At 28.9% G+C, this 25,951-nt stretch overlaps 1 protein-coding gene across 17 annotated transcripts in view; it reads left to right on the top strand.

Moving 5' to 3' along the window:
- The window catches only part of LOC145297530 (V-type proton ATPase 116 kDa subunit a 1-like), a 187,416-nt gene that overhangs the window by 81,156 nt on the left and 80,309 nt on the right, over positions 1-25,951 (top strand). For 11 of the 17 annotated variants that reach the window (XM_080143466.1, XM_080143458.1, XM_080143465.1 and 8 more), the window contains 2 exons: positions 22,351-22,477; positions 24,391-24,473. In XM_080143466.1, coding sequence (XP_079999592.1) covers positions 22,351-22,477; positions 24,391-24,473 — 210 coding nt within the window. Of the gene's footprint in view, positions 1-684; positions 771-22,350; positions 22,478-24,390; positions 24,474-25,951 lie in introns of all 17 variants that reach the window. The other 6 variants (XM_080143470.1, XM_080143463.1, XM_080143468.1 and 3 more) reach the window with 1 other exon arrangement.

The following is a 25,951-nucleotide window of genomic DNA, read 5'->3' on the forward strand; positions in this document are numbered from 1 at the left end:
GCTAGCATCATCTTTTGTTAATGTCATTCATTTGACCAAGAAAACATTATCATGTAATAAAAAGTCCCCCATAAACTGAAATTTAAAACTTGCTTAGTGTTGTATGGGTATATTTGCATATAAAAATAAACACACACACACACACACATGTATATGTATATATATATATATATTGTATATTTTATATATGAATATAATTATATATATATAAATATATTAGTCGTATATAACTAATTGAGAAAAGATAGATTCTCACATTTACTTGTGTATATGATGTGAAATACTTACATGTTTTAATTGGGAATATTCTGATTCACTCCTGCAACTTTTTATTAACTAAAAAAAATTTTTTTATTATAATATTCATTAAATCTACAAGAGAAGATTGAAATATTCTTAATTAAAACCGATCTTTTAAAAAATGCTTTTCATGTTATGTAAGTTTGAAAATATACACAAGTATATTGGAGTGTCTTCTATCTTTTCTCAATTAACATATTCTTTACATCTATCTAAATTTTTTGTTTATTCTTTAATGAAAATGTGGTTGGCCATTGAAGTAGAATAGAATGTTGTGTATATATAAGTAATTTGTATGTATGCTGTCGTCTGAATTGAAATGTAAAACATTGTTTATAAACACTTATGAGACGAGAACTGATGTTCGTTTCTTCGTTTGCGTAGTCCGACTCATTGATCGATGATGCTGACCAGGCATTAGTGGGTGACCATCTTGCAAAGTATCAGGAACGCCAGCAGTCGCCTCTGGGGTATGTCACCTTCATATGTTCTGTATTCAGTATCTGTCTGTCTGCCTGCATTTTGTTTTGTTCTCTCTTTCTCTCTCTCTCGTTCTTATAGATAGATCTCCATGCCTTAGTTATTCGTTTATCTTGCTAATATTTATATCCTAATTCCTAGTGATTGGTAAAATATACTGACATTACCCAAATTGAATGACTAATCTCTGATATGCTTTATATATATATATATATATATATATATATATATATATATATATAATAAAAATTAATAACATGGTTTAAATGTTTTTTGTTAAGTCTCTTACAATATCTTATATGGTTTTCATCAACTTTGCCAAACTAATCTGATTTAGGCTAAAACCTTGTAAAATGTTAATGTAAGTCATATTCAATATTATTGTTTTTATCATAATCATAATGGCCCTATTTATCATAGTATTGAGCACTTTCAGAGTATCATATTATAAATATATATAATTATATATGTGATAATTATACTTAATAAATAAAAAATTAAATTAAACACTGACTATATAAGATAACTTATCTAAGCTCACCTAGGTTAAAATGAGGTCACCTTTTAATACACAAAGAAGAATTGCTCACTCCTCTCCAAAAATAAATGAAGAGAGGTGAAATGCAAGTCAACTGAACCTTTACCTGATAAAAGCCCAACCATTGGCTGGTGAAAACAAGAGCAGGAATAACAAAGAATCTGATTGTTTAACTTAATACCATGTGTATATATAGAAACACCTAACCAGTTTTATGCATTAGCCTGATGAATCCTCGTGAGGATGAAATGTGGAAAATTCTGTGTATCTTAATGGCCATATATATTTTCATAACTTTATATAAATATACTTATTTAGTGTGAATACTAATCATTACCTGCAGGGACCCCTGACGGGATTTGAATGATTCATTGAAGAACTCTTCTCTAAAGCCAGGAAGTTCTTTTAATTATTCAGTCACAGAGATGAGTGATTAGACATCATATCCACCTTATGCTAACCATTTTTTTATTTTTATTTATTTATTTATTTTTTTTTTTGAACGAGTTGTCTGAAATCTTTTGTGCTTGATAGAAAGATCACTTTTTGAGATGCAAATTTGGATTCTGTCTATAGCTTTGCATTTTTTATTGATGATAGCTTGCGTTTCATTCTTTAAAATATTGATTGTATGAAAGTAAATAAGTATATATAAGTAATATATAATAATCATTTCTTGTTGATATAGCTTTATCCAATGTATTATTTGTTCAGAATTTGTTTAGACTTCCACCTTCCTTTGGATTTACTTCATCGTTTTTGTTTTGTCTATTTGGTGCCATTTGTAATATCTATTTGTCTCTGATGAGTTGTTTTATGCCACAATAGACCACATCTTCCATCAATACAACAAAACGTATGTCACTCACTTTTGAATAAAAAATATAGGCATTTGTCTATAAGTGAAATAATTTAAAAAAAAAATAATTTAAAGAAAAAAATCATGATTGTGGACTCATTCTGGTTTTTGGTCATTGCAATGTAGCTCATAATACACATATGACATGAAAAGAAACTGAAATCTTAGGAAGATTTACATCATTCCAGTAATTATAGAAGCAACCAAACTCATGAAAAGGAATTAAAAAAAAAACAAAAAAACTAACTGGCAAATATATCCAGTGAATCAAGTGCAAGAGAGATTCAAACAATAGCACCTAAAGTAATGGAGCTCTCAATTGGAATGTATGAGATAGCAGGTGAATACCTGGCATCTAGTATGATGCCTCATCCTCAGCTATAACAAAATGATAAGAAAATTGAAAATATATGATAATAAAAGGATAAAAAGTCTGACAATATGAATTTAAAATGGAATGAAAGAAATTTAAAAAAAAAAGCTTAACTATACATCTGTTCTGTGGGTTTTATTCAAAAGATTGTAGATTTGAATATGATTGTTTTTAGCTGTTTTCAAATGTGAAGTATTTTCTTAAAGGTTTCAGTTAGTGTCATGTGATCAGAATAGAAATATGGATATTTTTTTTAAAACTTCTTTTTGTAAATTCATAAATTAGTTTGTAGGTTGTTTTCGATTGTGGGGTATTATACTTTGGTTTCCAGATAATGTTTTGTCATCAGGAAAAAATATGCACTATTTCGGCACTAACCTTTCGATAGCTATTTATGCATATACCCCCCCCCCTCACTGATATGAGGTCATATTAGCTGAAAGTTAGTAAACAAAATATTCAAATAAAAAATTAAACGTTCGATTTTTATTGACTTAAATAGTTTGTTTACTTACATTTCAGCTAATAGAGATTCACATCAGTGGGGGGAGGGGAGCTGATATGCATAAAAAACTGTCAAAAATGGTGTGTATTCTTTCCTGATGACCTAATATTATCTGGAAAATGAAGGATAATACCCCACATTATATTCAAATCTACAATCTCTTGAATAAAACCCATGGCACAGACAAATCGTCAAACTTTTTAGTTTTATTTTGTTTCTTCCTTTCCATTTTAAATTCATTCATACATATATATATTATTATTATTATTATTATTATAATTTTTTTAAAGACCTACAGACACTAGGATTTCATCCTTCGGGAATCATCAGTGCAGGGTGACACGATTACTGCCGGTTGGGAGATTTGAACCTGGCCATGAAGTCATCTGACTCCATTAGCAAGGAACAAACTTCACCTTATATATATATATAAGTTTAGTGGTTAAATTTAAATCCTGAAAATTAAAATATAGACACATATATTCAACTTAAGAATTTATTATTTGACAAAAGGAATATATAGAAGGGGTTATGTTAATTTCCTTAATCCATGGATTTTCAATAATGGCTCATATGGAAATTAATATAACCCCTTCTATATATTCCTGAGCCATTATTGAAAATCCATGGATTAAGGAAATTAATATAACCCTTCTATATATTCGTTTTGTCAAACAATAAATTCTTAACTGTGTCTATATTTTGATTTTCAGAATTTAAATTTAACCACTAAGCTTATATATTGCTCTATTCTTAAACATTGAGCTTTTCCTTTTTGGCTAGGATCACCCTGAAAGTATTACCTCTAGTAATATCTATCAGGATTTTTCATCGGATTTTAATCTGTGTCTTATCTTGCTTATACTAGCCTGGGTGCCCAGCATTGCCCACGTGTTTGGAGGTGTTGAGAAAAAGAAAAAAAAGTGGTAGTAGGCAGGCAGGCAGGCAGGCTCGAACCCATGCCACGAAGGCGGAAAAGAAAGTGAAAGAAAATCCGATGTCTTAGCCGATGTCTCCATGACACGACCGGATGTCAAAAGTATTGAAATTAACCAAAGTCAATCCAACGGTGACAATGACTTGTTAAAATGTTGGCAAAAAAATCGACCCCTCCTCGTACAAAACGGACGAGTTTAAGGTGAAGGAATTAATGTTTTTGGTCAATTTTTCAATGTTTGTCATCAGAGATGTTGAGCTGCAAAACGATACCGATCTTGTCAGTATCTGTCAAAAGTTTTTGCAAGAAACATACGTACATACATACATTTAAACAGACAGGTGAGATTTATATTATAGATTACGTATGCATATTTGTTGCAGTATTTATATCGACAGTGCTCAATTCATGAATAGGGTTTGGTACTTATATAAAAAATATACTTATGGCATGCTACACCAATTTTTTATGTTTTACTCGTAAGAGCTCCTCAAACTTAACTGCAATGATTAAACCTTCTACTTACAAGCAAATAATGTTCATATTAACTACTATCCTTGTCTAATAGAGCTTATAGTTTGATTGCCTCTTCCTTCCTGTTCACTTCTATAAGCTAATCAACTTTTGGTTCTTGTTCTGAATTCTTCTATATTAAAAAAAAAAAAAAAAAAAAAATTTTTATTATGTACATATCTGTAAAATAATGAAAATATCACATTCCAAAAATTATGTAATTTGATTAAGTTTTATTTTTAACTAAAACCAAATTTTATTAGTAAGCAAAAAGGGACTTTGCATTAATCTTGCAAAAAACAGACAACTCCACAATAATTAAAACTTGTGAGATCAACTTTGTAATGCTTATGATTTCCTATTAATCGTTTAAAATCGTTAAAATATGATTTTCTTTATAAAAATAAAACTATTTGATCAATTTATATGATTTTTGGAATATATTTTCATTCCATCATGGATAGGTACATCGTGAAGATTTTTTTTTTTTGTATTTTTTATTTTTTATATAGGAGGAGTTTTGGACACCCATACAACATTTTTTTTTTTACTGTTTTCACTTTAATATTTACTTAATGTAAACAGTTACTTGTAAAGGTGAAAATCATATGCTAAATCTTATGAATTCTTACAAATGAAAGGTTAATATTTCTATATAGCTTGTTTGCAATAACTATAGTTTCATACAACTATTAAATACAACATATTTACTTTCATAACATTTAATTATATATATATATATATATATATATATATATATATATATATATATATATATATGAAAACCTTGTAGGAACCTAATATACAATAAATTGACTTAAGATTAAATTAAAAAACTCTTCACAATTGATTAGTTAGCTCTGGGGACGATCAATCTTGGTTAGTATAACTTATCAACATTAAATATGTAAGCTTCATCTTCTTGCTTAACTCTAATTCTAATCGTTTCCAATCATTCAATATTTGCTTTTGTTGGAATCTTCTCATATCACCCCACTACCCCATTAGGATGATCTTTTATTGTCTGGTCTTTTGTATGTGTGTGTGTCTTGCACTTGGTCGTTGTAGTCTAGTTTTAATAGATGTCTTGTTTTTTCTGTTGGTATTGAAGTTCACATTTTTCTTTTTAAAGCAAATGTTATATAAAATATATTATTTTTTTATGCATTTTCCTTATTCATTTTACTAATATAATTTTCTCATTCATTATTTGTTTGCTAAATTAGCTAAAACTAACTTAAAAACATAATACTAACAAGAATTAATAGAAGTATTTTTTTTTTGCTTGAAGTTTTTTTTTTTTTTTTTTTAATCCATTTCATTTTATGAAAAAGCTAATCAGATTTTTAAAAAGTTACTAAATTTTAAACAATTTTTAAAATATGTTTAATAACAATTTTCATAATTATATTGGTTTTTTTTATGAATTCTTATAGAAATAAGCATTAACAATGGTTAAGAAACAAAGTATAAAGTATTTTTCTTTTTATTATTTATAAATGTTTTTGTTGATGTGAATATTATTATAAAAAGAAGAATGATATCAAAACAAATTTAGATTTCTTTTACAATAGATCCTCCTCACCTAATTCTTTAAAAAATATATTAAGTACACTCAATTGACTGGTGGATTGGTGAATATTGTCACAAATGAAATACACCAAATCATTAACGTAAAATATTTTTCCTTTCTCGATTTAAAGCGGCAACTAAGTTTGTTATTTAAAATTTCCTTGTAAATCATGTAAATTGATTCCTCACATAATCAAAAACAATTATTAAAACCTGCACTCTTCTCAACTCCCTGTATCAGATACATACAAAATAATGCCTTCTGTTCATTTTTTATTTTTTTTTTATTCCACCTGAATGAGTCAGAACGGATTGTAAATTTCATTCTTATGATTACTGAACTTATTGATTTATGATCTAAAAGTTTCATCTCTCTGCAGCAGATATTGGTAGTGTGAGACTTTAAGAAAGCAGCCCATGTCATAGACGTGTGAGAAGCAGAGATGCGTCATTGAATTCCTAGAGAAAAGTGCAGAGAGAATGGTGGTTACTATATAGAAAAATAAATTATGGAGCACAAAAGGCTTCTCGTTTTAATGGTACCACTTATGTCTTCATAGCTCTTTGTAGAAATCTATTTACTGATTATAGTTCACACAATCCGTGTCTAGTATAGATAATGATTTGCTGAAAATATCACTGCATATTTATTTGTTCATTCATAGTAATTATTATGCAACTGTGTGGTGTGCAGTGGTTTTCAACCTTTTCTAACCCTACAAAGTTTCTTGCATCTTCTTCAACATTAATATCTGGTTGAAACTGACAAAAAGCAAATATATATACAAGCCACTTTTTTAATGATTGGAAAATCAAATAAAAAATTTTTTTAAAAAAATGAACAAATTGAAATAGGAACAAATAATAAATTTGAATTTAATGATATTTTGTTCTAGTTTTCGCTTTGATTTTATCTAAATTGTGGCACCTGATTTTGCTGATAGTGATCTGCACATGTTAGAGAATGGAGAGAGGGAGAGTGTGAATTATAGTGTAGACACGTTGACCAGCAGTCAAGATCAGCTGATTGGATTGCGTGTGAGTCATGTGATCAGGTTAGCTGAATCGTGGAGATTTGGTTGGGACTTGGAAGAGAGCTTTGCCGTTGTTTCCTCCCCTTCGCTGGGGGCGGGGAACGCTGACATGATAGAAATAAGACCTAGAAGAAGAATCCACAGGCCAAATTCACTTTCCTTCTGTGATCGATCTGGAAGGTGAATAAAAAAAACTATAGAACCAATTTCTTGTCTTGGAGTGAAATAAATCTTCGTCCTCAAAAAAACAGGTACCAGTCTCCCTCCCTGACGAGAATTTCCAGATGGGCCAACGAAATGGCAGAAGGTATGTTAAAGATACATGACATGTCACACACATATTCACACTTAACAGCATATGACCATATGTAATAGAAAGACCACTAGACAATCACACACACAACGACTTTAACTCTGGTAAGATAATTAAACATGCAGTCCTTTATAAATAGACAATACAACACACATCTGTGATTTTGTCTTGATTAACAAAAAGAATGGAACTCTGATGTGCATATGTATGAGAGTCTTTCTAAAAGTAAAGCCTCCTATTTATTTTTTTAAACTCTAAAAGCTAAAGAGCTATAAAGGCATGAGTAGTACCATTAAAACGAGCAGCCTTTTGTGCTCCAGAATTTAATTTTCTACATAGTAACCACCATTCTCAATGCACTTTTGCCAGAAATTCAATGACGCATTTCTGTTTATGATGCATGTCCATAACAGGGGTTACTTTCTTAGTCTCACACTGTCAATATCCGCAACAGAGAGATGGAACTTGCAGGTCATGAATGCATAAGTTCAGTCATCATAACAATGCAATTTTCAATCCCTTTTGATCCATTGAGGTGGAATAAAAAAAATAAGAAGCATTACTTTTACAACAACTTAAATCAAGCATTAGTGAACGGTGTTATGTTTGAAATATTGGTAATAAATAGGACTATGACAACATCATATTCTTTTCATTGTTTGGACTCTCGAGTGTGTATCCGTTATCTTATATGCTTTTCTACAGAATGATGTGGTTCTTGGTTGATTAACTGTGTGGGATACATACTCGAAAGTCAAAGCAATAAGAATATGCTGTTGTCATAGTCCTAGTAATGAATTATGTGTTGACTGTAATTTTAAAACTTTCACATACAGGTTTTCTCATCTTTTAAAACATTTCATGAAGTATGTAAACTATTTTTGCCATCTTTTCATGTTATCCTCAGTCTGGTTAACAACCGTACATGACTTATAAAATAAAGTTTTTTTTAAAAAATAACTGGAATATTTTTAAATTTATGGAGTAGTGTTGCCACATATGGGGAGGAGCTGTTCAGAGCACCTTTTCCTGCTTTGACAAGGTACAAAATTCGCTTTGAAATCTAGTAAGCAATATCTTCTCTTTCCTACTTTATCTTTTCTAACAAAAAAAAAATGTTACAATTCTCTGCTCTATCGTTATTTTTGTGGCAGGTGTTTGACTGAACTTCAATCTGAAACATTCACAACAAACTATCGACAACGACCGTCAACAATTTCCCTTACTTGCTATACCTAAAATTAAATGAACATTCCATGAACAAATTTTTATTTCTTAGAACAGCACATCTATTCCTAGCTGATTATAACATGGTCATTTTCAAGTCCAATATAAACAAGTTCTTATTGAGCCATCCTCTTAAATAATCAAATTGTACCCGATTCTCGACAGTACAGATTATCTTTGTATTGTCTCGCCAACCACCTGACACTCATTAATCCTTATTCTCAAGTAACCTTTGGGCCTTGATAAGTGATAATCCCTTAAAAAAAAAAAAAAAAAAAAAATTCAAGGGGGGGGGGTGCAGATACATTTTTTTTATCTGCCTCTCTTTCTAATGGGTCAGAGTTAAAGCTTTTTTCTTGGTTGAGCTGGTACGTTTATATTGAATAAAACGGCAAACATCTCAACAAAAATAACCTTCTTAGTGACACTCAATATGGTTTCCGTTCTGCTAGATCTACAGCAGATGTCCTTACAGTTATATCGCATAGGATTAGCAAATCTCTCGATGGTGGCAATCTTTCTAGGGCAATTGCTCTTGACATATCTAAAGCCTTTGATAGGGTATGGCATAAAGGTTTACTTCATAAGATCGCTAGCTATGGTATAGCTGGAAAAGTCTTCTCAATTATTAAATCATTTCTTTCTGATAGGTTCATAAGAGTAGTAGTTGAGGGGCAAAAATCAGAAGCTCACAGTATTAATGCCGGTGTCCCTCAGGGATCCATCCTGGGCCCAACTCTTTTCCTGATCTACATTAATGATCTTCCAAATCATATCCTTACATCATTTGTAGACATTTATGCTGACGACACTACCATTTATGGTACCACATCTAAGACAGTAAACGAGCAAGTACTCTCCAATTCTCTCTCCTCTGATCTTGAGCATGTAGTACAATGGGGAAAGGAGTGGCTGGTTACTTTTAATGCATCTAAAACCAAGCTTCTCTCTTTACATCATCAACATTTTAATCCACATTTGTCATCAATTGAAATGAATGGCTCTCGTCTTCAGGAGGCCTCAAGTTTTGACAAGCTTCTGGGCTTGACCATTACTCCTGATCTTAAATGGAACACGTATATCAAATCTGTTGCCAAGGCCGCTGGAAAAATGGTGGGATCTTTCTATCGATCCAGTAGATATCTCACTGCTGATGCTATTCTCTATCTATATAAGAGCCAGGTACGTCCAAGGATGGAATACTGTTGCCACATCTGGGCAGGAGCTGCTAGAAAGGACTTGTCCTGCCTTGATAGAGTTCAAAATAGACTTCGTAGCCTCGTAGGAGATGTCCTTTTCTCCTCCTTACAACCTCTATCTCACAGAAGAGATGTTGCGAGTTTGTCTCTGATGTATCGTTATTTTCATGGAAAGTGTTCAACTGAGCTTCAATCTATGGTCCCCCCTCGCCAAACTTTCACAAGAAACACTCGTCTAGCTGTAAACACTATCAATAATTTCCCCCACTCTTTATCTGTGCCTAAACCTAAACATAGATTCCATGAACAAAGCTTCTTTCTTAGAACTACACGCCTGTGGAATTGTCTTCCGTTTTCCTGCTTTCCGGCTGACTACAATATGGTTGTGTTCAAGTCTAAGGTAAATAAGTTCTTGATGAGCCGTTCCATATAAGTTATTAAATTTACCAAATTTTCATTACTAATGATTACTATATTGACCAACTTCTACTGTACACTCTTTAACCCTTATCCTTGAGTGGCCTCTGGGCCTTGATAATGTGGTGATGCCTTTGTAAAAAAAAAAAAAAAAAAAAAAAAAACTTAAAATATCTTTAATTTTACTTGACTATAGGTTTCCAGTTACTTCTGACTATTTACAGAGGGGCATGAAGAAAACAGGATCTGACATTATATGTCTTGTGCTAAACTTTTAAACTGCAATTTAATTTCACTTCAAATCCTTTCAATGTCACATGATTAACAAATAATCAGTCAGATATCTTCCATTATGTATGGCTCCATAGACGAACCTAAAATCAATCCATATTAATCTCGTACAAAATGCAGCATAATTATGTTTGCCTGCCAGTTCTCATTGGATCACAAAAGTTTAGCAGTGTTTAGCCAGATTCGTACGAGATGGGTAACCATTTGGGAATACCAGTCACTGTAGGAGGACCTCAATACCTCCCTGCAAAACCCTAATGTTGTCATCTCCTCTGACAGGCGTATACATTCAACTGGAGACAATTTGTAAATTTAATATTCCCATTAAATTTCTTCCTCCCGGGGAAGACAATTTAACCTACCTAGACTGAATGTCGCTTTAAAGAAGAAAAAAAAAAACCTTATACAAATCACATCTGCACTTAATTTTAGTAAGTATATATAATGGAAAAATTAATTATATTTTTTGTTGTTGTTGCTTTTCTTCATTGTTTAATTCGAATTGTACTATTTAAATTTTACTATTTAGTGGGTTTATTGTAGGATTTTTCATGAGTTTATTTTTTTTAATTTTTTTTTTTATCAAAAATGAAAATTCTATTTGAAAGATGTAATAAATTAATTTGGCAATTTTTAATTGTGAAATCCCTTCCACAATCACCTTTTTAACATTTTTATTCTTGAATAATTTTTTTTGAAACCGCATAAAAACAAACTTTTGATACTATTGACAAAATATGAAGTTATGAGATTATCTAAACACCTCATAATTTTTTATGATCTAACAAATAATTTATGATTTTTTTTTTTTGTTACTAATAAATGTAAATTATTTGTATAACAAATTATTGTGTATATTTTTTATTTTACAATTTCTTACAATTTTTTTTTGCAAATAATCTTTTACAATTTAGGTTATTTTTTTATATTCGATTTAAACACTTTAAACAAATGAATTTCTACATTTTCTTAATGTTACAATGTTAGTAAGCCAACTGCTTTATTAATTAGATTAATACTATTATTTCTAATATAACCTTGTAGCTTTTCGTTAAAAAATAACTTAACAAATAATGCATAGTATATTTTTAACTTAAACACAGTATCAAGAAAATATTTTAGAATAACTTGAATTCTTGATATTATTTGATGCTTAAATGTATTGATATAAATATTTTGGCTTTATTTGAAAACGTGTAGTATTTGAAAAATGTTAGTTTACTCTTTTTCATAAAAAAATACATTTAAAAATGAATTAACTTAACAATTGTGTATTTATAAAGTATAAAAAAAAGTTGATACCCTGAATTTTCTTAACTATTCTAAATATTTGAAAAGAATTATAGAAAATGTTTTTTCTGAAATCGAAAAATAATCTTTTTCTGTTTTTTTTTTTTTTAATCCTTTAAATTTTTGAAATGAGGATTGGTTATTCATATTTGAATCTTTAGACTACTATTCTCATCTTGAGTGTCATTTTCACAATGTTCCGGTTGATGTAACTTTTGACCTTCTTCAGGTGTATCTTGTCAAACTGAGGAATGTTTCTATCGAAGTTGGGAATTTGGACGAAATTAGTTGACAGAATGAGACCATGCTACACTCTTAAAGTAAAAGGGTTTCATTCGTAATTCCGTCTGAATTCTCTAGTTCGACAGAAATATTCCCAAGTGTGACAAGATACGCCTGAAGAAAGTCGGAGGTTACATCAACAAAAACTTGTGAAAAGGACTCAAAATGAGATTCCAAATAATATAAATTTAAATTACTGTCTTTATTTTGACTAAATCTTTTTTTTCTTTTAATAATAAAGAAAAGATTAATTATTTCACCCTTCATAATCTAATTTTTTTATTAAACATGATAGGGACACATATACGCTTTGGTAAGGACATTAGCTATTATAATAACCAAAAACAAGTAACAGTGGGTGGCCATCATGACTTAAAGCAAACCATTTATGCATTATTCTTATTATATGTAGTTTTATTATTATATAAACAAACTTTATTAAAGTATTGTGCCTCTTTTCATTTGCATCACCATGAAAACAAAAGCATCTGGTTATTTTTTTAAATAGGCCACCATTTGGCATGAATTGTTATAAACTTTTAGAATCTGTGCATTTTTAGGACAAACAAGTAATTTTATATATAAAAAAAAACAGATGACATCTTATATATATTATGGATGTCACCATGTTTATTTGTTTCTTGATTAAACTATGGTAGCACAAACTGCTCACTATTTTTATGTTTGCCTGCCTCATGAACCTTATTTGAAATGCTTTGTCGAATATAGTTTAATATGGAGACAAACATGGCTGAAACTAGCAGTGTAGTATTATGGTGAACTAATTCTTTGATCTGAGCAGATAATCTGAATTGCGTCTTAGCACACAGCTGAAGTCTTCTTGCATAGATGACATATAGCAGTATTGGACACCACACTAATATCGCTCTTTTTTTGTTGCAATCAGTGTCTTGATTTTAAAAGCAGTGATTGTAAAAAGTATTTATAATGACAGTACAAAACTATTTGGGATTTAACAATTTTTTCAGGGTTTTCTTTTTTGTTTTATAGTGTATAATATATATATATATATATTACAAGGATATTAGATTGGTACAAAAATCAAACATTTTTATCAGATATATATACGTAAAAAAACGAGATTATTTTTGCACCAACCTAATAAATATTATCTTTATAGATAATTAAAAAAAGTCAATATGCTAGACAATGCAATTTAAAAAAAAAAAAAAAAAAAAAAAAAGACAAAATTTGATAATAAAAATCGAATAAATTACAATATTTCGACTTCTTGGCCACTATCAATTAATATAGGAAAGAGAATTTAAATTCTATAGTATAGCAAATATCTCACACACACACACACACAGATAAATATGATCGTTATATTAGCACTTATCAAGATAATAGAAAGCTCAATATACTAGCCAAAATAAAAATAGAAATTAAATAAATTACAATATTTATTAATCCATCAACAATTCAAACAAGGAGTTATCAAGAAAAATCCTTAACCCTGGGATTTTCAAAAATAAACTCTTTATATATGCTGACCAGTGATGCATTTTTTACTAATATTGCTGATGAAAAGAGCCTATCTTTGAAAATTCATGGGTTAAGGATATTTCTTTATTATAATTCCTTGTTTTATTTTTTGTATGTCTTGATAAATATTGTAATTTATTTAATTTTTATTTTCATCAATTTTTTCGGACGGTGTCAAAACATTGTTAAACTTATGACTCGTACAGCTGGCTTGAGGTAGTTGCCTGTCTAGCTGCACTGATGAGCTGTAAAACAGCGAAACAGTACTGTATGTGGATGACACATATATGGATAGAATAAATACTCAGTCTTCTTCTAACTCACCCTCAGTCGGCAAAGTGCATTGTTTTAAATAACTACTTTCCTTTGCGGTTCAGAAAGAAATGAAAACTTATCCACTATGTGTCACTAGAGGTTTCTAGTAGAATTTTCTTGTTAGTCTAGCCTTATGTGGAAAATTCCGTTTTTAACATTGATTTTATGTACCAACATCTAATTTTGCTATAGCAGTGATATGTAATCATAAAATTTTAAAATACACACACAATCTTATTTGCTATTGAAATGCAGATATCCTAAAAGTTTATAAATATTGAAGTATCTCTCTCCTTCTCCCCTCAAAAAGGTTTGATTTAAAAAAAAAAAAAAAAAAAAAAAAACTTTCTTTTTCCTGGTGGTGTGATTGTAAACTACACCAAAATATACTTTTTACTTAAATTATCTATTTTAGTCAATTTCTGGTAGCATAAATGTCTTGCTTGATGTCCACCCTCCAACATAAATCAGGAATCATTGCTGTTTTCTTATTCTACTTAATCAATTTACTTATTCATTTACTTATTTTACTTATCATTCGAAAAATTATTTCAAGAATTTGCATGATTTTTATTTTTGTTTACCAATTTGAAAATTTGGTAGAATTTAATTTTCAAACTTGAAGAAATCAAATTTTCATGATCGCATGTCTGTGAAACTTATCCGTTACATTTGGAATTTAATTATTCCTCTATTCTGATTAGAGAATGATCTATACTCAATCATTGATATTGAATAATCTCACTCCCATATGAATAAGATATTAACTTTAATAACACCCCCCACCCTCTAATCTTTTTGTCTCATTTTACTAATATATTTTCTATTTTTTCCATTTTCTTTTCAAGTGGAAAGATTGGGTTTCCTTTTTTTTTTTTCAACGGATTTGTATGTTTCTGAGATTTGATATCTTGGCAATATTTCAACATTTATTACCTCCACCAAGGATGTTATGTTTGTTCCTCAAATTTGTAACTGTACAGCCTAGTATCTACATTGCTTCACCAATCATCACAAAACTTGCTCAAAATTTCATAGTCTAACTGGGAACTTATTTAATTTTGAGATATTTAGTTCATAATCTAAATGGTTGTGGAAAAAGGCGAAAGTTACATGTTTGGTGATGACTTTAATTATGTTTACTATAGAGACTCACTACTTGTCCCATATTGTAGCCCATGAAGTCCTGCATCTTATATGACCATGACCTTAAAAAGTTTAGTCAAGTTTGACATTTTGATAGAATTTCACCTTATGTTATCAGGCAGAGGTATGTCATCTCCCAACTGGCTTATGTTCTTACATCTTGATAAACTTATGTGAATTATTTTCAGTGACTAAGTCATGGTTAAATGTATGAAATAATTATTTGCTTCATGACCAAAATTCTCACTGAAAGTCTTTTCTTATAAAAAAACCTATATTTTTTAAATTAATCTAATATTGATAAAATCTCTCAAGTGATCTGTTTAAAAAATAGAACTGTATTTTGTGCTCTGACATCCATATTTTTATTTATTTTCATTGCACATGATGAACGCGTTTTCAGATTAAAATTTATATTTTTCTCAATTTCTGTTAGATTTAAATAGCGTGCATTATATTGGTTACATAAGATATGTACTAATAAAAAAAATTAATTTAAAAACAAATGCTAATATTTTCTTACCATAAAGTTGTAATTCCCGTCTGTCTGTTCATAAACACCACCTACAGTTTTAGAGATTATATTGTGAAACTATATTATGAAATGTACTTGGATAAGTATATTTCATTTTGATCAAATATTGTACAACATTATCATGGAGTCTGCATTTGCTGTTGATAGCCATAAAATGGAAATATGTTTTCTTTTATTCATAACTTGAAAGTAATAAAGGGAATTATAAAAGCAATAAGTATAGAAATGTTAATAAGAGGTTTAGGGATTGGAGCAAGAGTAAATAGGCGATCATTGATTGTGGGGAAATGCTGGGTGTCTCTGAAGGGCATTAAAGAGTATACATTTTCCAAAATGTATTTTAATATCACTTTGTTTAGACCCTCTCCCAGCCAATCAATACTGAGTAGGTTCTTCTACTCAACTCCAAAAATGGAGACTTGTAAATATAAAAGATATGGTGTTATGGGCTGGGTATAAAAGGATTTTAGGTTCTTCAGTTAATCTTGGACAATACCGAGTCTTCATCCTAGTATCTGTTAATTGTAAATAATATTGATTATATTTTACTTTAAAAACTTGCTTGTATTGAAAAGAAAGAAATAGGATTAAATTTGGATTACATCTTTTCTGAAGGAATATCCATCACATGTAAAGGGTTTCTGTTGCTTTTCCAAAATTCTATAAAAACAAATAAAGAAAAATATGTATGATGTATATATCCACGATGGAAAAAAATACTGTACACCAAAAAATCATGTAAATTGATCAAGTAGTCTTATTTTTAAATAATAAAATCAAATTTTCTGGCTAAACTATGAGTGACAATCTTGTGACACCATCTTGAAAACATCCTTAAAAAAAAAAAAAGATAACTCTAAATCAAGATTTTAGAAAGCCATTCTTAACATAGGGAGAAAAGGGCCATTGAAAAGCTCAAATTCACTTAAAAATATTTTCTTTATATAAAAATAAAACTACATATTTACTTAATTTACATGTTTTTTGGTGTACAATATTTTCTTTTCATCACAGGTACCTACACCATACAGATTTTTCTTCAAGAAATATATATATAACTAGCGGAGGGTACCCAGCGTTGCCCGGGTGTTTAGAGGTGTGTGTAGTTTTGGGTAAATCAAAACTCTAGGGGGTTAAAATAAAAAAAAAAAAAGAATGTTTTGGTAGATGAGTATGAGGATCGAACCCGAACCCTTGAGGCGAAGTTGGAAATTAAAGTGTGAAAAAAAAAAGTGTGCGACTTTAACCATTGACCTACCGCGAGATACTAACGGAAACACGTTTGAATTTATTTAATTACTTAGATTTGGCAGGTGCACGTTTTAATGACTTAATGAGGTGAACTTTGACTATGCGATAGTATTTCATTTACTGCGGAAAGCTTTTTTTTATTTTTGTTTCCCCAAGATGTTGGTAAGGAAAATATTTCCACATTGATCAAATCTGATTGCTTTCAGACATTTCCGCCGATAGACGGAAAATACTGCCAGATTTAGTGTCGCTTTCATTATAGGAAAAAGACTAATCCAGATGCGGTGAGTGACAAATGTTGAATATTTATCTTCCCAAAGTCGAGCAAATTAAATAGACAGGCGAGCTCTGTTGTTAACTCGGAGATATTATGATTTCTATGTGATATAAAAAGTTTTAAGAAGTTGCGAGCCGACCGACCGCTTCTCTGAAAAAAGCCTTTCTTGGACATACACAAAAAGCGAACATACATACATACATTTTCGCTTTTATATATATATAGAAGACAGATAGATAGAAGATAGATTGAAAGATTGAATAATATAAATATTTTATGTTAGCTTTTATCATGATAAAGGGATGCTAGATATTATAGATATAGCATTAATATAAAACAAATTGAAATGATAAAAATAAAATTTACAATATTTATTAGTTCATCAAATGTTCGAACAAGGATTATATATAAAAACAATATTTATATTCCTTATTTTAAACATTTGATGAACTAATATTTAAAATTTTATTTTTGATTATTTCAATTTGTTTATATATAATCTTACATTCTTTCTCTTTAAATTAAAGGGGGTTTTCTGTCTTACTTGTAGCAAGGATAATTGATTACTTTTTTTAAGTAAAGAACTTTATCTTTCTTCAAGACTGAAGAAACTAATTCTGCTTTTAATTTTTCAAGTACATTATCATAGGAATTTTTTATGGTTAAAATTTTTAAAAATTGTTTACTTATTAGATGGATTGAAACATTTAATCTGTAATAATTACTTCATGATTAACTGTATTTCATGCGTTATATATACATTGTTTTTATTCATTAGGATTTTTATTCTTAGTGAAGAGGTTTTTAAATTTGTTTTATATTTAGCATAGCTTATGGCTATATTATGTTGAAACCTTACTTCTCATCAAAGTTAAGAAACATTGAGTCTGGTCAGTTTTTAAATTTGGAAATATCAGGTGATAGAAATTGAAGTAACTGTAAAATCATCTCTCATCATGTAATCTTTGGGGTGGGGGGTATCCATTGTCTCTAAAGACAGGAAATGGCCAGCTAGTCACAGCAAGCACAAAAAAAAAAAAAACTGGTGCTTGTCCAGAATTTTCCTTATATTAAAAGCAAAAATAAAGAACAATCTCTATGATGTACATACCTGTGATTGAAAATCCAAAAATCACGTAAATTGATCAAATAGTTTTATATTTATAAAGAAAATCACTTTTAAGCAAAGTTGAGTTTTTTTGGGGTTTTTCAATGTCCTCAGCCAAAACTGTTTTTATAAAATCTTGCAAGTTTTAATTATTTAAAGTTATTTCCTTGTTTTCAAGATGGCGTTGCGACATCATCACTGTTTATTTGGCCATAAAATATTTTCTCATTTGAAAATAAAACTACTTGATCAAATTAAGTGATTTTTGGTGTACAATATTTTCTTTCTGTCAAGGGTATGTACATCATAGAGATTATTTTTAATATAGTGGAAATTCTGGATAAGCATCAAAATTATAGATAAAAGTTGTGGAAAATGAAGAGTTTGAAAAATTTTGATTATCTGCTAGTTATGCTAACAGGATTATAACTAGGTGGATACAATGAGATTAAATTATACAGAATAGATTCTGCATTGTGTTTTAATAGATTATTTGGTGCTTGTGCAGTATAATTGGATTTTAAAAAATGCACTTAAAGTAAAAACACTGTTGCCGAAACTATAAAGAAAAAAAAATCCAAAACTTGTGAAAAATGAGAGTAGAAAAATAATTACAAGAAAAATAAAATTTATTGAATTATGCAATTATAATAAACTGACTTATCTCCCTTGTTTTCATTTAACTTTTACTATTTTGAATTAAAAAATGGCGTCTCAATAATAATAATTTTTTTTTTTATTATAGAAATTAAAGTAGGAGATCTACTAGAACTATCCTTTTTTATAACTTTTGGGACTTTTACTAATTTTGACATGATACATAATAGTGTTTTTATTTAAGATATAAATTTTATTTTTTAGATATCCACTTATAATACAGAAGCACCTATTATTTTTTTTTAATAATCCTATAAACCTGCAGATTATTGCTGGTTACCATGTTTAAAGCATGATTATCTTTAAAATATATATTTGTATGAAGTTGATTCACTTTGCTATTATACCTTTATGGTAAAATGGACACTTTATCTGAAATCCCTCCTTTACAATATAGAACGTCTTTTCAGCTACCTTTACGTAGAAATTAGGCCTTCTGTTTCACCAGCTATAGAGTGTGATGAAATCGCCTATTTTCTGATCCAAACGAGTTCCGGTTTTGAATATCCTTGGAAATAAATGGTGTTACTTAATTTGAAGATCTCATCAAAAGTAGAGGTCAAAATATAAATAGATCCATAAATTGGATTTTTTACGGAAATAATTAATACTTAAAGTAAATTTTTTTAAAAAATAAATATAAATAAGAATATATGTAAACTGATTTTTAAAAATAAATGTTTATTTACTTATGTTTTTTTAAATATATGTTTATTTACAGAAACATTTTTACAGAAATAATTAGTATTGAATATAAAATATTTTATAAATATAATAAAGTAAAATAAATAAATGGATACGAAATTGAATGCATGTTTAAATAAATGGAGAAAATGAATAAATGTTAACTTAATATAGTTAAAAAAAATATATCAATTTTTCACATATAATAAAATAAACATAATCAAACTACCTGATAAATACAAATCCAGTAGATGATATAGCCGAAAAAAATTATGTTTAAATAAAGGAAGGTAATATAGCAGTAAGGACCATAATGGATTAAGCATAATATTAGCGGGGTTTTAAGATTGAGTAAAATAGACTAATTCGACGGGTCTTCAAATTAACTAAGAGTGTTTATTTCCGAGAATTGTTAAAATCAGGACTCGTTTGGGTGGATAAATACGCAATTTTACCATGAGAGATTATTTTACAAGTGAAAGTGCAGTGAACTTCCTTGATGCATAAAATAAATAAAATGTTTTGTATCACTCCTCTTCCCATAATCATGTTCTAAATACAATAATTCGCAATAATCAGTTGTTAGAGATTGCTATGCCAACACCAATTTCCAAAACAATTTCACTAATAATTCTAACATCCCAAAGACTAACTTTACTAAATATAAAATGAAATAAATATATACTACAGGTAACTCACTGTCATCTTTGTTGTCACCTTCTTTTTATCATTCTTTTCTCTTAATACAATAGTTTATACAATACACACAATACTTCAAGCAAACTACTTTAAATCTGTTTAATTCTACTTTATTTAACTTATATCCAAGTAGTTATATATATGGCCTGTCTAATCATGTTATAGCATTTATTTTTGATTGTGTGAAAGAAAAATTTGCCTTTATAATAATAAACTTAATTATTTAAACAATAAATTTCTAATTGTAGTTTTGTTTTATAAATATCTTGACTAAATATATACATATAAGCCATTTTTTCAAAATATAATTTTGGAGATTTTTTTAAAAATTGTCTGATAGACAAATTTCCTTTTGATTCTTTCATTTAATTAAGAAAAATAAACATATATTTTTTAAAGCTATGAATCCCCTACAGATCAAACATTGCACTGAGTTTTCTGTCCACAGGAGATGTTTTTGTATAATCAATTCTTATTACGATTGTTTTCTGTAAACATAAAACCCAGTGTAATGTTAATCTCTAGGATAAGCCATAACTTTAGAAACTGTACCTGCTCTTATATATATATATATATTTTTAAATTATAACTTTGTGCGCTATGAAATAATGTTGGTGCAAAAATAATGTCGTTTTTTGACATTTAACTATTCATATAAAAATGACATTTTTGCACCAACCTAGTGAATAGCATTTTGTTGATTTTTACATTTTTTTTTTATTTATTATATAATTCTGTTGTGAACTTTTAAAAAGAATTAGGCATAATCAGATTCAATGAAATATCTAACAGTTTATAAAATGTTATTTGAAAGCTTAAAAAAACATTCTAATCCTTATATCTTCTTTAATCACTAATATAGCTTTGATCAATGAGACATTCTTTGGTTGTTCAAAAGTCCTCCATATTAAAAAACAAAAATACAAAAAAATGTATGATATATATGTATCTGTGATGGAACGAAAAGATCATATCCCCCAAATTATAAAAATTGATAAAGTAGTGTTTTTTTTTTTTTTTTTTAAGTGATTAATGGTAAATTGTAGCCATTACAAGGCTGATTTTGACCTTTTGAGTTCAAATTGTTTCTTAACGATGGCAGAACAGGACACTCAATCTTCGCTTCCTCATAAAATTCTTATTAAAAAAATATTTTATCAATTTATATGATTTTTGGAATATGGAATTTTCTTCTGTCATGAGTACTTGCATCTTAAAGAGTTTTCTTTATTTTTTTAATAAAGTGGAAATTCTGGACAAGAACCAGATATTCTTTAGTGTATCAAGAGGTGCGAGTCTAACTTATGTTTAGCAAAAGAAAAATAAGAACATTATTTTGAACAACTTAAATATCTTATGATTTTTCATTCTTAGAACTAATGTGTTTTTGTATGCTATGATTCTTTGTATGTTTTGAAGTTGTAAACGCACAAAGAATTTTTGTTGTTGCTGTTAATTCTTTTAAAAATAATATTTACATATTTTTCATTTTACTATTCATAAATTTGGCTCTCACCACATTAAACACCATGAATAAATATTTGAAAATATAAAGAAACTTTTGTCAACATGACTAGATTCTGCATTAAATAACCCCAAAAGGCTTGATACTCCATAAAACAAAACACTGTGAATAAATATTTTTAATTATGATGAAATTAAAGCATAAACACTGTTACCAAAATAGCTGAATTTGACATTAAAAAAGGGTTAAAATGCTGTAAAACAACCAAACCCATAACTTGATACTTCCTGATAAGTTTCATTGGGCAAAATATAAACTATTAAAGAAGATATAACAATTAGAATATTATTTTTCCTTTTAATGTTTCGATGTCATATCTCTTTGTATCTTAATGATTAGGATATTGTTTAACATTAAGTTTCTGGAGTAGCAGACAAACTTTTTAGTGCATGAATCAAAGTTTATAAATTACCTATATGAGAATTAACTGAATTTGAAAGTATTTTTCTTTTATTTTTTTGTATTGATTGCTTTTTATTTTGTATATGAACAAATTCAAATCCATCTTTCTGTCCAGGTTTCTGGCAGGCGTCATCCTCAGAGAACGCATCCCTGCATTTGAGCGAATGTTATGGAGAGTGTGCCGGGGTAATGTATTTCTGAAACAGGCAGAAATAGAACCCCCACTGGAAGACCCAGTCACTGTAAGTATTTCTTAATACATCAACATTTAATGAAAGAAACATTTTTATCTGATCGAATTCATCCTATGACTGTAGAACTGTTTCTTGAAGGAGATGTAATCTTTCAGGATGATAATAGTATAATTCACACAGCTAAAATCATTACTCAGTGTCTCCAAGAATATTCTAGTGAAGTTGAAAATCTCATTTAACCATTACAGTCTCTAGATCTCAACATTATTGAACAGTACATTTTGTACAGTGCATTTTCGAAAAAACGGTAAAGAGTTGATATATTTCATCATGATCACTTCACAACTTGGAAATGGTTTTAGCTAAAGAATAGATAAAAATTCCTTAGGAAATCTTTCAAACTAGTTCATTCCTTGTAAAATTCAATCTGTAAAGCATTTCTTCCACATTTTTAAATAAATTTGTTTGAAATTGTAAGGCATTTCCCATCATTTTGTCCAACCCTCTAATCTTTAATTTAAACGATGAAACATACAAGCCTTATATAGAAAACCACACTGTATCCCATTATATATAAAAACTTCCTCTCAGTTTCAAACAAATCCCTAGGTTAATAAGCCATATACACTATTCCAGGAATATAAATGTCTACAACCAATACAAAATGCAATATGAAATAACTTTAAAAACTCGTGGACATGATGAATTAACATTTAATAATAGAAACAAAAATAATAGAAATTGAAATATAATCTGGTTCAATCCACCATGCGGTAGAGAGTAAAATATTCTTCAGGATAATCAATAAGCATTCTCTATAATTAAACTTTTTTAATTATCTATTAGCTTAGTATTTAACTTGGTTATTGTTGCATGAATAATAATAAATAAACAAAAAATAATTAACAATAGTAAAACTAATGTTTTAATAATAATGACTACAAAACAATAAATAATTGCTCATTAAGAAATGTTTAACAGCTAATGCTATATACAAAGTAGCAGTAAATAATGTTTAAAAAGTATACATAGTGGCCACAGAAAACATTTGCAAGTGTAGGTATAATTTAATTACAAAATTAAATCTGTTAGAATGCAGTTTGTAATCAAGTCAACCATTTTAATTTTTTGTTAATAGTTGGAAAAAAAAAAATATTACTTTGTTACTTTTTAAAATTCACAAAATTTTTTAAAGTATTTAAAAGTCATTTCTGGCTTTAAATTTTTCAGTCCTCGTGTATTAAAAGATTAGAAACTAATTACATCAATTTGGATTATTCGAACTATTATTCTCATTTTTAGTGTTATTAACGTTTCAACATGAAGTCTCTGACCTTCTTCAGATGTATCTTGTTGAATACTGGAATCTACACAGAATTTTCAGACAGAACAGATTCCCAAGTCCGAAAGGTACACCTGAAGAATGTCAGATGTTATATTGGCTGAAACAAAAAAAAAAAATAACACTCAAGATGATAACAGTAGTTTGAATAATCCAAATAATACAAATTATCAATCCTCATATAAAAAAATTCAGACATAATTACATCAAATTATAAATAGATATTAAAACAACACTTCAATAGCGACATTAGTTTTATAACAATTCGATTTAATTAATAATTTATTGAGCAAACAATATGATAAATTAAATTCAACCTTTTTAAAATTATATTTTCTTAATGAAAATAATTTTGAAAAAAAAAAAAAAGAAAAAAAGTGCATCAAAAATGAAAGTAAAAGACAAAAATGCTCGGTAGATGCTACTTATGTAATAAATAGAATCATTGTAAAAAGAAAGGCATGCTGCCATTTTTTTATGGTAGATAGTGTCTTTACTTCGGAGGGGGGTATTATTGACTATTTTAACTTCTTTGTTGCATTTTCCAGAAAGAAATTGCTAATAAATATTTTACAAAACTATTGTCTAATGTTTTTTAATTATTTTTCTATTTTGATAGGGAGATCATGCTTACAAATCGGTGTTTATTGTGTTTTTCCAAGGTGATCAACTAAAATCGCGTGTGCGTAAAATTTGTGAAGGGTAAGTCTTGCTTTGAGAATTATTTTTATTTATTGTAGTTAATTTTTCAAAACTTTAAGATTATTATTTAACTAATCATGTTAGAACCTTAATAAAGCAAACATTTTTCATACAATCTCTCATGTAGCCGCCCATTTAATAAAGCGGCTATGTATGTTGTTAATCTCACGAGAAGGTATGTGGTTCTTTTTGTTTGAGACAAGCAGACATATTATTGTTTGATGGTAAGAAAAGCTGTCTGTAAAAGTTTGTGTCATGTTTAACTACGTGCATTTGTGAAAAAGTGACCGCACACGCAACAAACATTTTACATACAATAATAGAAGAATATTTTAACCACTAGATGACATACTGTATATATCACAATATTAAAAAGACATCTGTTAAATAGATGGTGTTTATATACACTCACTCCACAATATAACACTATATTGTCTAATGACTAAAAATGGGTTAAAATACACAAATTGAAAGGAAAAAGTTATTTTATTTAGAAAGCGAAATGTTGACTCTTCTATAAATAGGACATTTGGTCCATATGGTATATTTTAAAAATCAAGAGGCAATACGATCATGCATTCAAGATAAAACTTACACATTGTGGTAAGGAGCAAAGCAGTTCACACAATTACATTGCACTTTTGACAATAAGTTAGTGACTTGCTATTGCAACATGCATTTATATAAGTTCATACATCATCGAACAAATAGAATTTCAGTAAATTTCACAGGAATTTTTAAGAGTTCCAACAACTCTCAGAGAAAAGTCCATAAATGTAGATGAATTTTATATTTTCTTCAGAGTAATTATGTTGTATAGTAGGGTGAGACCTAATGTATTAATTACAAAGGTTTTTCAAAAAGTTCTAATTCTAGCCCATAAGTAGTCTGAGACAGGAGACGGTTTTTCATTATTTTTCATACATATTTGACCTGAATACATTTGGTCCAACATTGTTTAAGCATTGCAATCCAATCAGTGAAAAAGGTGACATCCTGATCCTCCACAAACTTCTTCACAGAACATATAACCTCATCATTTTTTCCAAAATAGAAATCTCAAACTTTGTATTATTAAATTCTTCGGACTATTGTTCTTATCTTGAGTGCTATTTTCACAATGTTTTAGCTGATGTAACCTCTGACTTTATACTAGTGTATCTTGTTGAACTCTGGAATCTACATGAAATTTCGAATGGAACCCTTTATTTACTACATACTCTCATGTCATTAGCCATAACCAGGTAGAATTCATATTAAAATTGTCTGCAACAGCCTATAGTGTAGCGGGTAAATTACTAAGTAAAATTGAGTTCTAAGTGACACTTGTCTGTGGCTTAAAGGTTCAATCCTCAGTGTGTGTTATACTAAGAATACAACTGGTTATTTATTTGTTTCCTACGAAACAAAATGTGACACACGGTCCGTCTAATGTGGGAGATAACCAGCTTCCATCAAAAAGGGGATTCTGCAAAAAT

This window comes from Euprymna scolopes, chromosome 18 (genome assembly GCF_053919585.1).
Source record: "Euprymna scolopes isolate OS-2025 chromosome 18, ASM5391958v1, whole genome shotgun sequence".
Taxonomy (NCBI): Eukaryota; Metazoa; Mollusca; class Cephalopoda; order Sepiida; family Sepiolidae; genus Euprymna; species Euprymna scolopes.